The following is a 17495-nucleotide window of genomic DNA, read 5'->3' as shown; positions in this document are numbered from 1 at the left end:
TCACGGTAAATTTTATATCTGTCAGTAGTGTTTTGTAATTTCGTTTTTCAATTGAAATAGCTTATTTTTCAAATTACAATTGAGGCTATTAGCGCGAAAGTGGTGTAAGCCCATACAATGAGGGATTTATAATTAGCCAGATTAATTTTATATATTATTATTATAGTAATAACCACAATATATTATAACACCATTTTTTTCATGAAAACTGCATGCAAATATACTCAGACTACAAAATAAATATTGTTTTGTAATCTGAGTTTAATATCATTTAAAGTAATTTCTTTATTGTTACTTTATTTATTGTATACGATGGATACTGTTCGACACGAAAGCGAAGTTCAAAGTTAGTGCTATGAAATTTTAGTACCAAATACGGCAATGTTCCAATCTTCATACAATAGTTCTCAACGATTATACTATAATGTTACTTCGCGATTAATAGTCTTCTTAACATTTCGATTGGAATACACTAGATTGCTTGGTATCGTGGTAAAACGGTATGCCAAACGGCGTAAGGTACTTCGCCGATTGTACCCAGTATGCGCCTGATTTACAGGAGAGGTATATCGTGCGTGGAGGCTCCTTTTAAAGGTGAAAGTTAGTTCCAGTAACGTTCATTGTTCGTCTCTTTTCTCAAACTTTTACTAGCGAATATTCAATGACAAATGCTCGCAGTGGGAGACGTCACTAACGCAATAGAGAAGGAAAACTTGCCAGGTGTCGTGTGGCGCTTGAGGAAATTAAATTTAGTTATGGTGAACATTAGTACGTTGTTGTTTCCCTGCGGCCTCCCGTTGCGCGTCGGCGCGGAGGGTGGAGTGTCGGACGTATTTATTGCCTCTGGCAAAATTATAATATGAAAAAAAGAAACTATTTACCTAATCTCATAACTATAAATAGCTATCAAAATCAAATTAAAAAAAAAACAATTTTACACAGAAAAGCCGTAAATAATACTGAAGTAAAACAACTGCCCCTTAGGAGAATTCATAAAAAAATGTTTAAGAAAATAACATATACTTAATGTACATATGCCATTAAAGCGGTTTCCCACGGCCCGTTTTTTTCGTTTTTCCGCGCGTCTCCTTTCAAAAGATATATGGTTTACTAAAAAATGCAATACTAGACAACTTTAATCCACTAAGTTAATGTACTTTTATAATTATAATAATAATAACATAGATATTAGCTTAAGTTATAACATTTTCATATTATATTGTAATACATTTTTTAAACCTATGAAAGTGAAGGTCTCAATTTCGATCAGTGTGTGACGCGGCCTGGGCGCGTCCCGGGAAACCATGTGCCTTAGGAAACCAGTTTTATTCGTGCTATATCCGAACTAAAAATTACATGAATCTATGTTTGATTTCTCCGCAAATGTAAAATTATTCAAAAATAAAAAACATATGTTAGTATGTATATACTTATATACAGTAACAAATCAAAAAGAACAGAAATCTCGAAATATAAGAAAATTATACTTGTACATTTCTCAATTTGTCATTGTCGTATCTATAAATAGTGCGCTCGGCCGCGTCATGAATTTTTTCTTCCAACATTATTTTGTTGTTAGCGCGCTTCTTCTATGTTTTTGTAATTTTGAAGTATAGAGAGTCGAGAAAGGAAAAATGTTTATGGCCACTCACTTTCAAACATTGTTATGGCGTTATGTTACGTAAAGAGAAAATATTTTACAATGAGACACTGTTGTAATTCCTCCCATATCTCTTATTGCTTTTTACTACACGCATGAAATTATATTATAAGGTATTCTAACGAAAGATAACCCAGTCGATGAAAGCTAAACAAGTTCCAAGGTCCCATGCGTGCGTGACCTGTTGTACGATTTAGACCATTTTAACTAACATTTTGAATACTAGGCCAAGTATCCGGCTAGGCCTTGTATACCTCACCTACCTTAGATGAAAATATTTACAATTTGTTTTGGATTTGAGAGCTATGTCTAGAGTGGTTTATTGCATTAACTTTTAAACCATTACCTTTTAAACATGTGTCTATCACGAAGATATATATAAGCAAAAATTCTAAAATCTGAACCTTCTTTCTGCAGCTAATGCACTCCGCTTACCTAGATATAGATCCGCGGCCTTTATATCTGCCCTCGGAACGACAAAAGGTACAACTGCTGTGTAAAGTACGCATAGTTGTGTCATTTTTCGTTCCGAGGGCAGATATGTTAACCTCATAACCATTTCAAATGTAATCCTGAAGTTAAAAATGCTAGATTCAAACATTTTTATCCAGGATACCCTGCCTTTACAAAGCTAAGATGGTAATATGGTAATAAGATAATAAAAAATATTAAAATATTCTATTTCTATTGAACATTAAGATGTTTTAACTATTTTTTCATCACACTTGCACGTAAATAGTATGCTTGCATGCATGCTAACTTGACTATAATGCACCAAAAAAAAACCCTCTCATTACACAACCATGGCTGTCTGTAATTTATTCTATTTAGTCAGCCTGTATGTAATTATATTATTTACTCGCAAGTGTGATCACGGGCAGTATGGGAATTACAAGCCTCGACTCCGGAAGCCCTCAACTTTCGACTTCGGGCTTCTAATAAGAGTCTCGTTCGTAATTCCTTTTTTAACAGTCCTTAATACACAATATACTAATAATATTTACCCATTAATTGTAAAAAACACTCCAATAGTTCGTTATTCTTATTAATAAGAAGATCGAACAAATACAAAGATAAATTCCATCGATTTGAATGGGCGAGAACCAGCGTCTATCGACTCAACGTGGCTACCGCTCTGCTAGCTACGGATCGAGCTAGCAGATTTTGAAATTTCTCTGTGTTTGTTGCGGATCTTTGTATAATGAATGGGATTTTAAACGTTGATTAATATTTTTATAAATAATAGTAGGTGATATTAAAGTTTAAAAATGTGCAAAACTCACGGGCAACTTTTTCTTTACTTGGTCTCCAAAAACTCTTAGTGAACGGGAAATACCACGGCATGGGTACGCCGTACATTCCTGGTCGAATTTTCTCCACATACATAGCTATCAGCATGTACAACACTGTGTCTAGTAGGAACATGAACATCACGTGACCTGGCATGTAATTGTCGTGGTATGTTATGGGTTTAAAGAAATCGCCCCATTGTAAACCTACAAATGAAAAAAAAAAAACAACGGTCTAGTTATAGTGGTCATTGGGCATCGAATATATATGAAATGTGATTCCGTTTGTTTTGTAATTAGATGTTTTGCTGCCTCCCTTGTTAGAGATATTATCTTTATTACAATAAATACAGAATATTTTTGGGATATACGGAGACGAACACACAGGTCAGTGGTTGCCGCTGTATTATTTCAGTTTTCTAATTTGTGATTTCTGCGAGACGACCGAAACGAGAATTGATATTTTAAAGTGATACAAGCCGCTTTTGTCTCATGAGTTGCCAGCGATGGATGGCCCTTATTTCGTCTCTATTTTTGGTTATATACTCGATGTATTCCTGGTATTACGTTCGGAAACGAATAAAAAATATTGTTTGAATTTTTTTATGACACCAAGTGATGGGACGAACAAATCATGCGCCCAGTGGTAAGCGACATGCCTGTTCCTAACAGTAGCAGTGCCGTTCAGGGTTTAAATCACAAAGATCTGAGAGGTACAGCCACCGCGCCTGTTACCCTGAGACACAAGTTGACAAGTCTCATGTGTCTGTAATTTCATCAGCACTCTTAGCCTTCAAAACTGGAACGCAGTAATGCTCACATTACTGCTTCGCGGCAGAAATATGTAGTACGTGGTAGTACTTCCCTGGACGGACTCTTAAAAAAAGTGTATGGCAATTGTGCACGAGCACATTCTTTTTGATATAGTTTTTTTTTCTATTCTTTTCAATTTTGTATGCCTTTTGACGTTTGTTTTATTTGTTGTCATTAAAATCGAGGCATATAAAATTTCGTTCAAAAAAATCCCAAGGGATTACTAATTTCTTCTCTTTCTTCCTCCATTCGAAACCATTAGGCAGGCGTCTCGCCAGCAGCAATAAATAAACTTCGATAGAAGTACAAGAATAATTTATTATTGATATAATAGAAATACGAAAGCTAGATGGTAATCCAATCCATGTATTATTTCAATTACTGTGCAATCCACGTTTCCGCCAACGTATGTGGGTCATCGCAATCATGGCTAAAGGTCACCACACGCGTCACTTCCATATACCATACTACCGTATGTGTACGATTTTTATGTCAATATTTTGGTTTGAAGTTTTATTCCGCTTACACGCGTGACTTTTAAACGGCAGACGCTGTGTTCTTTCTTTGTATATACAATAGAGCTCATTATAAACAATGACACCAGTGTCGTCGCAAATTTACTTTCTGATAAACATGATCGTTACTATTACGTATTTCTTACAACTTCATTTAAAAAAATATTTTAGTAGCAGTAGAAGTTCCTTGTGAATTCGTTCAGGGAAATGGTGCCACCTTACCTATTTCCGCTGCCACGCAGTAATGTGAGTATTACCGTGTTCCGATTCGAAGGGTAAGGGCGCGTGTCGACGCTAAGAAAAGTCGCCGGGTCTACGCAAGAATTCGTGTCGTTTCTACACACAAACTGTGTACACTACCTTGGGGCGGAACAAGAAAAAAATCTTGTCTACCCCCGACACGACGCTCTCTGCGGCTATTGTATGGGGTGGGGTGAGGTGCACTGTCAGTAAACGAACGTTTATGCGTTTGGACGGGTGTTGCTTAGTAACCCACATAATAATACAACATATTTCTTCCCACAGTCGGTAGTAAAACGGCAGCTACCTGGAAGACTCGTAACGCACTGATTCATTTTACCCTACGTCTGTCCGAAAGCTTTCTTATCGTGTACATACTCATCATTTTCTCTTCTGCAACAGACACGACATATTTTCGTGGCTAGATCCGACAAACTTCTTGTCGTGTACAAGACCATTCTTATCTTTTCTGTAGCAGACCGGTCGAATTTCTTAGCGTGTACACGCGCCCTGACGGTACTGGTGAAATTACGGTCACGTGAGACTTGAGAACTTATGTCTCAGGGTGACAGGCGCAGTGGCAGTGCCTCTCAAACTTTTACGATTCACAGCTCTGCAACTGCTATAGACAGGTGTGTCGCTTACCACCAGGCGGACTACTTGTTCGTCCCGTTACTTGGTACCATAAAAAAACTATAATAATAGTCAGGTGGTGTAAGAGGAACATATTTTATTCTGGTCAAATGTTTTAAGCTGTTGATCAGATTAAGCTCCGCTGCATACGCAGTGCGCAGTATACGTGAGCTTACCGATGTTAGCACTGCTAGACTAGTTTACTTTAGTTACTTCAATAGTATAATGTCCCATGGAATTCTCATGAAACTCATGGTACCACGATTTCGTTTAAACCAAGGTAAAAGACTCTTTTTTGGGGAAATGTATACGTTTTTACAATAAAATTCCGGAGCATATATTCATTTTCTAAGTTTAAAAACTACATTAAAAATATTTTGATTATATTGATATTACAAAATTGAAGACTACGTGTTAGATAAAGATGTACGGAAAGACGACATAGCTCTAGATTCCACACAATTTTGAGTCAAAGTGTATTCCATAGCATTCAAGTTTATTTGAAAAGAGCAATCCCTAGAGTTTCTTGCTCGTTCTTCTCAGGGAAGTCAGCGTAGTGAACGAGCAGCAGCTTAAATGTGACGTTTTGAAGTCTAAATTAATTTTACCTACGCAATGAATGATTCTTTGACTTTGACAGTAGTAAGTACACTAGACTCGCCTTTGTCTATAAGCTTTACTTGTTTTAACAATCATTAAATTCAAATTCATTACTCACGATGTATTTGCCGAAAACGTGCAAATTGTGCTAACGTTTCCCTTCCCCCAAACGATGGGGAAAGAGGAACGGCCATCTTATTTATTGTAAAGGTAATCTACACCTCGTGTCCTTAAAATTTCACAACTGTCAAATTTGTTTTTCCCGCCTTTTGGATTTAGACCATCGTAGCGAGCGACATCTCCTTAAAATCGTTGAAACTAATTTGTTTGTCTGTTTTATCGACTGAGAGACTATAGTGCAAAACTCTTAAATTATGACTTAAAGCTTCAAGTCAATCTTCTCACGATGTTCCTCTTACTCCACCTGACCCTTCTTACATTTTTAAATAACATGCGCCTAAGGAAATATGAGAGACAAATTGAAATATTTTTTTTATTAATACATGGGAAATAAACACACCTACAATTATATTGGAGCACAAGACGATAGCGTGAGAAAAGACAACTGACCGTCATTATTAAATTGTCTGTTTAGTTCTTTAGAGAACTAAATATAATAAAAATGGGAATGAATTTCAAAAATATTCACTTCTTATGCTCTTGCTTACTTCGCTATCTTCTATCAAAGCTTTTTTTCAAATTTGTCAGCGCAAGTATTACTCTGTTTCAAAGTTTGACTATGGTTTTATCAATTAAAGAGGTTGTTTAGATAATAAACTACTTTAATATAACTACAAGAATTACTCTGTTTCAAAGTTTGGTTATGGTTTCATTAATTAAACAGGTTGTTTAAACAATAAACTACTTTAATATAACATACATTTCGATGTTGTTAATTTTAACTGCTTTGTTTCAAATTAGGTACCAATTCCTATTTATTGAAATAGATACTAGACTACATTTTAAGACGAGACTTTGTTTTTCAAACACTGACTCATTAATAACTACAACTATATGTGCAACAAGAAAAGCACCTAATAATAATATATAATATAATAGTTAACCCCTATTGTTTTCCCTTAAAATTTCACTGAATGGAACAGCCCCCATTGTTATTATAAGATATTCTCTTTATTACAAAAAATACAGAATATTTTTGGAATATACGGAGACTTACACGCAGGTCAGTTGTTGGCGCTGTACTATTTCAACTTTCTAATTTATGATTTCAGTGCAAATGAGGGTTGAGATTTAAAAGTGATATAAGGCCCATGGGCCTGAAGAGTTTCCCGGGATGGATAGCCCTTATTTCGTCTCTATTTCTAGTTATATACTCACTGCTTTTACCGAACAACTTCTGGTAAATTACATTTCTCAAAACTCAGCAGTGCAACCCTAGCTTCGAAGCCACAGCCCTCTGTTTTAGAAGCGCAAGGCCAAACTATGAGCCTACTACTATAATATACCTGGTGAATTTAAATTCGATTTCTTTTTTATTTGTTTTGCAGTGTCACCAGTTTTTATAGAAGGAAAACTATTCATTTAAACATACCTCTAGTAGATCCTTCGCAAATAACTATCATCTGAAAGGCATATCCCATTGCAGTATTCGAGATTAAACTCAAAAGAACTTTAGTCGTCAGACTGATGTCCTCGTACAGCACTTGCGTCATCATGAAAAAGGAGTATGTTGTCAGCCACGCCAAGCCCATGAAAGACGCCGCTGTGTTCGCTAAAAACATAAAACAAAAACATTAATAATATCTATACTATACTACCTCCGCCCGAATTCAAATTTTTCCCGTACTAATACGGTCCATTTTGCTTAGGTCGATTGGCAGGGACACTGGCTTTATTTCAGAATTTATTTTTCTTACAAATGAAATTAAAGCCATTTGAAAAATGTATATCGTATAGTAAACATGTTTAGTTTAGTTCACTTCATATGAAAAAAAAAAATCATTGTTTTTTCTCTATCGTGAAAATTTTTTGGAATCGTAATTTTACACCGTATTGTAATCAATGTATATCTTCAATTTTACAATATATACTTTCCAAAGTGATTGATTCAACACTGTTATGCGGAATCAACCAAAACCATTTGAGGTTATGTAGATTCTTAAGCAGTATTATAACCCCTTGTTATGTAGAGGATCCGTACAAGCGCTGTCATTTTATTATTTTGTTCATTGAGAAAACTTGCACTAGTTTGTTATTATTATTGATACAAAGATCAAACAACGCAAACAAAATTCTTCAATCAGACTCGAACCAGCGTCTGTTGCCTCACGGAGGCCACAGCTCTTACCAACTGAGCTATAGACCATACAGACGATGGAAATTTGAAAAGTCGTATGTGACATTTTCCCTTATGACTAAATGTCCCTTATGACAAAATATAGCTTACGACATTTCGAATTTCCACTGTCGATATAAAGGTAATTAATCATTTTATCGACGTATCGAATTTTAAAATGTCACATTTCAAATTTCCATCGTCGATCGAATATATCGTAGGTCGAATATATCGTCACTAAAAAGTCAGCAGATCTTACGAATTTCTTTATGTCTAGCTGCAGATCTTTGTATTGGGTTAGGGCAGGGTTTTTTAACCTGTTTTTTTGACCATGGACCCCTAAGAGGTCCGTATGAAAAAGTTAAAAACCGCTAATGTGCCGTGACCAGGATCACGGCAAATAAATAGGACACTTCGGTCCACTAAACTTTAGCCATAGTTAAGTCAAAAGGAAAAGGCTGTAACAAGAAACGGTATATAAAAACAGGTACAAAACACTCCCTACTTAAATACTAAACGTGAGACAGACTTACCCCGAAAGGGCCGAGTTATATACTGATTTTTATGTATTACAGATCGGTATTAACATTAAAATTGGCACATGATTTAGGTTGAGAACTGGTAAAAGGATCAAAATTAGACGCAATTAAAAATTAGAGCAGTACGTTGAGTAGGGAATGACGACGGAACGAAACAAAATGAGAATGGCGAGGAATTAAAGAACGACTCAAAATTTGAAAACAAATGGCCAGGAACCAGAGAAAAGGTGATAAAAAGGTGGGATGACGGTGGAAGGAGGTCACATCGTCACACGTGTAATTAACGCCGGAAGTGCGTGGCGAGTTTACCTAACATAATGAAACAGCAACCGTCACACTAACTATTCATATATAATTAAGAGCAAAGTTTAATCGCAAACAATATAAGTTAGTTAAAGCTTAGCTTTTCTCTTTTTGCTAGTTTTTATCTTTTCGGAAACGGTCCGTGTACTCTTTGACATTTTGAGAGGGGTCCATGACTAGAAAAAGGTTAAGAAACTCTGGGTTAGGGCTATATATATAGGGGCAGGCGACATATCTCGTCAGTCTATGGTTTACAGCTACCAGAGAGAACATTCAGAAGTAAGCCCGTATTCGCAACCCACGACCACGCTTGAGAGACGATAGGTCAAACCATGAAGTTGCTTTTCCACTGGCGAGGCGAGACGAGACGAGGCGAGGATTGAAATTTGTATGACAAAATTTCAATTCTCACCTAGCCCATCTTCGGTGGAAATAGTCTGGATTGACGAGAATGGGCGAGTATTATACTCTGCAACGGTAACACGATTTCTCGCGCGAGCTCGTGATGGCTATTGATATCAATCGCGAGATTGTGGGGTACGAACGATTTGAGATCTTTAAAAAAGGTGGTTTCAGCCTTCGTTAACGTATAATAATAATTTACGGCACATATTACTACTTTAGCCGCGTATTTATCACTAGATGAACTGAACAGCACTGAATCTTCAGCTAGCCACAATCACAGCACGAGCTATTAATGACAATTTTTTGTGGGAATAGGCCGGCGAGATTTCAATTCTCGTCTTTCCTAGCCGGTGGAAAACCACCTCTAGGCTACAACGGATTACCTACTGCGAAGGTAATTTGTATCAATAATATATAGTATATAGTTGTGGAAGCAGAGGGTCGTAGTTTTGAATCCAGAAAACAACAACTTTTCAATCTGCAATACGCGACTTAAAAATAAATGAAAAACGACACAGTAACTCAGGATTTGTGTCAAAAAACCTGTTTTAGTACGCAGACTATACAGAATACAGGTTTGTGTGAATAACCTAACCTTGTGACTAAATCGCAGATTAAATGTCTGTTGATTTTATGGTAATTGGCGAGGTACCAAGTACCAAGTACGAGGTACCAAGAGGTTGCATATATACACACATTTATGTAAGTATTTTTTATTAGACGGATAAAACAGTTGTTTTTTTATAATACTAAGAGACGGGACGAACAAATCGTGCGCCTTAGTGGTAAGCGATACGCCTGTCCATAACAGTTGCAACGCAACTCAGAGCTTTAAATCGCAAAGACCTGAAGGGCACTACCGCTGAGCCCGTCACCCTGAGACAAACAGGTAAACATATGTATATTAAAAATAACAGTTTCTTCTATACATGTATATAAATAAAAATAATCACAAAAACTTACAAAGTGTTAATAACAATAAATGTATATGATGAGTAATTAACGAGGCGACGTGTTTTGGATATTATAACGAAATCTATAGATGTCAGTGTCAAAAACATCAATAAAACCTCCAGATTTTGATGTTAGTAATTTGTTATATTTACCGCAACACTAGTAAAAAACCTAAAGTATTGCTTTTTTCTATTCTCGGTGTAATTCAAAAATAAAAAATTAGGGTACTGTCATTTTTTTTATTAATTTTTTATTTCTAACTAATACAGGTTTGTCAGAAGGCCGCAAGTGGACTTTGCGTTCTTACGAATTTCGTAATAAACTTCCAACTGAGAAGTTTATTTCTTAAAGTTTGATTTAATAAATGTTAAACTGTTAAAATTTTTTTTAATTTTTAGCTGTATCTGAATTGTCAAATAATCTAAAATAAAATCCATTTAATTTCATTTAGTCTTTCTTTCAATAAAGGTTGAGTAAGGCTGTACTAGGTCGATGTTAAAATATGTTACATAATTTAATTGCTGCTTCATTTGTAATTCGTATTTATCTGTTTCATATATTTTTTTTTTGTTCCGCTAAACGCCGAACGCCTATGTGTATAATTGATTACACTAAAACTACGAAAGGTTACCATGTTGTAATGTTCAAACCTACCTTCGTATATAAACCTACGTATATATTGTATGTGCTTATGTATGTAATTGTATGTGCTAATGTACTTAAACTAATCGTAGTACACTACAATAATCTATTTTGGAAAACATTGCCGTAATGAGACTACACCGGTCTATAGGCCTTATTTAAGTGTCGCTTCGTTGCTGCGATTTCTGGGAATAATGTCAGTATTGTAAAGCAATTTTCCAAAAAATATTTTATGCCTACTTTAAGTGATAGCGTGATTCGATCATCAAGCTTTAAAACTCGTGGTGTTTATCTCATCCTTTATAACACAGTTACAGTAAATCTGATTATCTGTTCTGGTTTTATCACTTTCTGGACAAATATTAGAGTGTTATATGAACAGCTAAAGGCGGAGGCTTATGTGGATTCGGGGATCTAATTACAAAATGTGTTAAAGTTAAATGAATCATTCATAAGCAGCTCAATGTACCACTTCTTACCTAACTACATACGTATAAATATGCCTTTTCCCTATATCTCATGTAAACAGGCAAACGCGGGTCAAAATATATATATACATGGATTTAACACTACCGTTTATTCATATTATGCGTAGATTTGTTTTTCAATGGCGTTATCAGAAGTTATTACTTTGTGGTTTGGTGATAAGCCAGAATTGCAATTATGGAGGCAGAGTGAGTAACGGACGACGTTACATTTTTCACAAAGGATTTTGACAAGAACGAATGATATTAGTGACAGGTTTTATCTTTATAGATGACTTTTAAATATACAAACGAATAATATTTTAGACCACATACCATAAAAAAATTCTGGTGAAGTTACACAGGCATAGTCGCATGTGACTTGTTAACTTATGTCTCTGGGTGACAGGCGTAGTACCACTCTCACTCAGATCAAATACGGTTTAAAACTCTTGAGTGACACTTCAACTACATGGACAGGCGTGTCGCTTAACACCAGGCCCACGATTTGTTCGTCCCATCACTCAGTAACATAAAAAAAGGTACAGGGCAGTATCCCTGAAAAGTATATCTTTGGAACCGTTAGGTCTTTTTTGTGAAAACAATTTTGACAGTCAATTTTTTTTAAAGCTGTTCGATTCAGTTTGTTGTACTTTATCGAAAGAAAAAATCAGTATAGCAGAAGTTGTTCATATAATTATATACATACCATATTTATTATACAAAGCCATGTGACGAACAATTCGTGCACCCGGTGGTAAGCAACACGCCTGTCCAGCAGTTGCAGTGCCACTCAGAGCTTTAAATCGCAAAAGATCTGACGGGCACTGCCACTGTGCCTGTCACCCTGAGACAGAAGTTGACAAGTACCATGTGTCTGAAATTTCACCATATATATAATTGTGTGTATATTAGTAATTTTCAGGTAAGTTTTTTGTACTCAATTTTGTTGACATTGACATTGTTTCTTTTTATTTAAATATTTATAGAATATCATCATGAAGTATTATTTAATATTCGAGTGTTTTAAAGAATGAGATGAACACCACGAGAATTAAAGCTTGATGATCGAGTCAGGCTACCACTTAAAGTAGGTATAAAACACTTTTCAGAAAGTTGCTCTAAACTACCGGCATTATTCCCAAAAATCGCAGACTCGAAGCGACACTTAAAAAATGCCTATAGACCGGTGTAGTCTCATTACGGCACTGTTTTCCAAAATAGATGCCGTGACGCAACCAAAGTTCCTCATTAACCATTAATCACCTTAAAGTACAAAAATCGCGACTCAGGTTGCAAGGAAATGTGTGCATTATTTTAAAAAATTGAAGATACGAAGCGGCACATATAGGCCGTATTGCATTTGCATTTGCATACATTGTAGTGTTTTCCAATATAGATTATTGTAGTGTACTACGATTAGTTTAAACTATAAATAACATTTCTCTAAAAGTTGCTCGGAAACGTTGGCTTATAAAAAAACGAAGATGCGATACGACACATTAATAAGGCCTAAAATACCGCCAACATCTCTTTATTGCTGTTTTCCAAAGTATACATCAGGGCAAGTCAGTAATGGTTTATTAATCAATATGTCACGTTTGCAGCCATGATTGATAATGGCCGCGTAATTACGCTGTCATGTCTTCCTAGCTGAGATTACTGTTACCTCAGAGTTGATGAATAGCGACGTCGGTATGTGTGGCGCTAAGCTAAAAACGCGTGTTACCTGACTACACGAGCGCACTATTGTAATATCGTCGAGGATAGTACAAATCCGCATATGTGGCATTGGTAAAAGGCGTGTATCTGTAATAAACCAAATTTTACAGAAAATGGATTTAACGTTATTACTTAGTTATTTCAATCGTTACGACTTTCATTTTTGTCCAGTAAGCACTAATTTATATTGTCTCCGAACTGATAACAATAAATTTCCGTATATCACGCTAATGTGGTTGCCACGATATATACAGGGATTTGATTGGCCACTAAATTACCGAAATTGATACTCATCATCCAAAGCTAGTTACGCGTAATTGCACTATTCCCGGCGATATTATGCGCTAAACAGTTTTAAAAACGGGATTTTGTGCCTTCCTATGTATTATTAAATAACATTTTCAATCGCATTTTTAATCAATATACGTTGCCTTGATAGAAATAGAAATTGCCCCTGCAACTGTTTTCTGCAATAATTCACGTACTGTAAATTTATTTACTTGATAACATTTACAAGAAATGAAATCTTACTATAACAAAATCCAATTATATTACTGTATGTCTGTATAATACGTACAGGAGAAATAGTCTTCTCTGCATTTTGATCAGAACAGCTATCGTCGTGGTTTGTCCAAAAGAAAGTCAGTCTAATTTTGAATTTCTGTCTGTGTAGTCAGACTGTTGTGGCCAGTTAATTTGCTGGTGATCCAAGTAGAATTTATGGGCCAATTTACAGCATCTACAATACCATTACTAAAAACCTTGAATGCTGCTAATATTAATACACACATTATCAATTCATTTTCTTTGACAGACATCATCTTTTAATTGTTTAAAAAAAATGTATTTCATACGTGTCTATTTTAATACAATTATTTGTAACTGATGTTTTTATTTATAACATTATTTTCATTCACACCATACTGTATGTTAAATAGATGAATGGGCATTGATGTATTATAATTTAGATCATAACCGTAACGTATCGTTAGAATTGTCCGAAACTATTTTCACCTCGTGTGCATCGCACTGTCATAATATTTTATAATAAGGCCACCCCCGCGCCCTTCTAGCGTCACGAGCGATGACTGACTTATGCGGCGGAATAGCTATAATAGCCCCATTGTTTTTGCCTTGGCCTGCACCATAAAAGCCATCAGTAATCAGAAGATCAATTTTATAAACGATTTAAATAAACGCGGAAGTCTATCTAGACATAAATACATTTCCCTCACCACTGCTCCACTCAGTGTCAAATTATATAATTTTAAGAATATTTATTTGAATGTATTAAATGTGCTAATTTATAGTTTGTTTTACGGCACCACTTAGTTATAATAATAATAAAATAATTATTATTATAATTGATAAAGAAACATTCGTACTCGTAGTCAAAACACCCACCACTAAAATATTTTAATGAGTCTGGCACGCGGGAGGTATTGCTAATTACTAGCAAAATCAATGCTTACTACCAAATACAAATGTAAAAAGTGTCACATAGTACAACAAAAAGACTAGAGACTAGAGAGTGCGGAAGACCTATGGCTAACTTTAACTTGCGGGTCTAATTCGGCCGATAGTTTAAGCGTTAATTTACATATTTGCTTACTTTATCTAATTCATCAAAATTTAGGGAATTCTTTTTCACAGCAATTGTCCAACTTCTTTAGTAATTTAAGTAGCATCATGATTGCACACTCTGATAACAGATATTTAGTGGTGGGTGACCTTAATATGAGTCGCCTAATTTAAACGCCTACTAACTATGATAACTCATTAAGCCCGAGTAATTATCTCTCATGAGCATTTTTTTAATCGACGAATTATCATCTCTAAACCTAAAACAATACAACGGTGTCAAAAACAACTTCGGAGTGATTTTGGATCTAGTGTATGTACTGACTCTGTAATTGTTACTGACTGTAACGACCCTTTATCCCTGCCTGCTGATCCCCACCATGGTGCTCTCATCATACAGGTTGATTTTGCCGACTAATATGCACTAAAACCTGCGCCATTTTTAAAGTATCTACTTAATAAAGGTGATTATGAGTCGATTAACAGCGAAATTTGGAACATTGATTGGTTGAAGGAGCTTTCAACCGGTACGGTTAATGATGCAGTTAATTTTAAATCGCCGAGAAATTCATATGTTCCCTCTAAACGCGTATCTAGTATATCCTACCCAAATTGGTATGCAGCAGCGCTTAAGAAAATATTAAAAGAAAACCATAAATACCCAAAAAAATTTAAGAGATTCGGCAATCGATCTGATAAGGAATTATTCAAGCAGCTTCGCGACCGTGCTAAGAATTTAGAGGATGTCTGTTACAGGAAATATATAACTACAGTGGAAAAGTCTATTCAGTGTAACCCGAAGCAGTTTTGGTCTTATATTAATTCAAAGAAAAAATCAAATTCGCTGCCAAGCTGCCTTAAACACGGCGTTAATACTTTGAACACGAGTGATTATATTTGTGAAGCATTTTCAAATTATTTCCATATTTTTTTTTTAAATCATCTAGTAATCATCTCACGCCTTTTGTAGATGTAGTTTTTGAGGCAATAGCATCGCTGAGTTCCACATCCGTTGAGGAAACACAAGTTCATCGCTTACTCAGGCAGTTAGACCCGGCTAAATCAGCTGGGCCAGAGTACCTCCCAGCAATTTTTGTTATTAAGTGTTCTGATACTATTGCACTGCCCATCACTATACTATTTAGAAGATCTCTAACAGAGAGTGTAGTCCCGGACGTTTGGAAGAGAGCCTATGTAACGCCAGTATTCAAAAAAGTTAACAAAGCAACAAAATTTCATCAGGACCCTTATTCTTCAAAACCGGAACACAGTAATGCTCACCTTACTGCGTGCCGGCAGAAATGGATAAGCTGGCAGTACCTCTCAGGACGAACTCTTTCACAAGGAGCTCTACTGCTACCACAGCCTGTTTCTTTCAAAGGCAACATTTTATTGTGACCTGAATGTTGTCATAAAATCTACATATTAATGATATTTTTGACTGACTTTAACCATTAATATTTTCGTATACGTTAGTTGCAATATCGGAAAAGATTCATTTCCAGCTTATAAAAAAAAAATCTATTGTCTTAATGACAATAAAGAGCCTTCGAACCTACACGACCATCAACCAGCCAGCCCATCAATCAGACTATTCATTGCCTAGCTTGGCGAATGTGACAAATTTCATTTCTAGAGTGGCCCATGACGACGAATCTAGAACGAGTAAACCATAGGAATGCACGATTGTTAAGCGGGTGACAATCTTAATGAGACCGGGTACGCGAGTCAATTCATCGTAGCCAACAATCAACTTCTTATTGTATGTATTGAATATACCAATTGACTGCGAGGACATCTGTATTAAACGAATACACATACCTTGGTTGCTAGGAGATTGGTGTGTATTAACGCAAGCCCGTTAGATACATAAATAATTTACTGGTTAGTCACAAAATTTATAATGTATAAGGCGATGGAATTTGAAATAAAACATGTAAACAAAAGTGCTGACATAGCAAACAATATTTTAAGAATCGTATAAATATGATAAGGTTTAAAAATGCAAGATTTTATGTTATACTTAAATTCTGTTTGTACAAACAAAATATTATCAAAACGTATTTAAAAATACTCTATTTAATAAAAGGTGATAAAAACTTATTCTGTGTAAACATTTTGTATCATAATGACAATGTTTTGGAGGTACAAAACAATAGGCTGCCTTTTCTGTTAGTATGATTTGATGATGCCATATAGGTACATACATAAAAGAGTGCTTTACTACTACAAATAGGTACGTTAACAAAAATTAATAACAACCCACTTAATAAAAAACAAAAAACTTATGTATGCTGAATATCAAACGTAGAACCTCTAACAGATTTATTTAAAAGAATTCCAAAAAAAAAGTGTTTATGATATATGAGATGTCACTTTGACAGTGACAATAGTTTGTTTACATTTTTTATCTCGAATTCGATTAACAGTAGAGCTCCTTGTGAAAGAGTTCTCCAAGGAAGCACTGCCACCATACCTATCTCTGCCGCCAAGCAGTAAAGTGAGCATTACTGCATTCCGATTTTGTAGAGTTGACCAGTACCCTACCGACACATGAAACTTGTCACCTTCATTTTTCTGGGTGACGCAGTGGCAGTGCCCGCACAGATCTTTGCACGAGGCGCACGATTTGTTCGTCTCGTCAGTTGATATCATAAAAAAAAATTCTATCGCCGAATTTAGGTTAAAATAAAAGAAGTATCGACACGAAGACAAAGACAGTTAACCGATTAAGAAGGTACTTAATATCTGCCAAGGCACATGTTCCTTAGTGTAGGAGGATATAAGGAACAAAACACAACAAAACATGGCAGGTAAAACGTTCGTATACATTTTTAAT

At 35.5% G+C, this 17495-nt stretch overlaps 1 protein-coding gene across 1 annotated transcript in view; it reads right to left on the bottom strand.

Annotated features, from left to right (window-relative positions):
- Positions 1-17495, bottom strand: part of LOC113228680 (ATP-binding cassette sub-family A member 1-like) — an 82043-nt gene that overhangs the window by 49382 nt on the left and 15166 nt on the right. Inside the window, exons 8-9 of the mRNA XM_026462035.1 lie at positions 7303-7482; positions 2944-3156 (exon numbers count right to left, since the gene is read on the bottom strand). Of these exons, the coding sequence (XP_026317820.1) occupies positions 2944-3156; positions 7303-7482 (393 nt within the window). The remainder of the gene's footprint in view (positions 1-2943; positions 3157-7302; positions 7483-17495) is intronic.

The sequence above is a fragment of the Hyposmocoma kahamanoa genome, unplaced genomic scaffold (genome assembly GCF_003589595.1).
Source record: "Hyposmocoma kahamanoa isolate Upper Pololo Valley unplaced genomic scaffold, ASM358959v1 236, whole genome shotgun sequence".
NCBI classification, from domain to species: Eukaryota; Metazoa; Arthropoda; class Insecta; order Lepidoptera; family Cosmopterigidae; genus Hyposmocoma; species Hyposmocoma kahamanoa.
The sequence above is the reverse complement of the archived record's forward strand: the minus strand, read 5'-3'. Positions and strand labels throughout refer to the sequence as shown.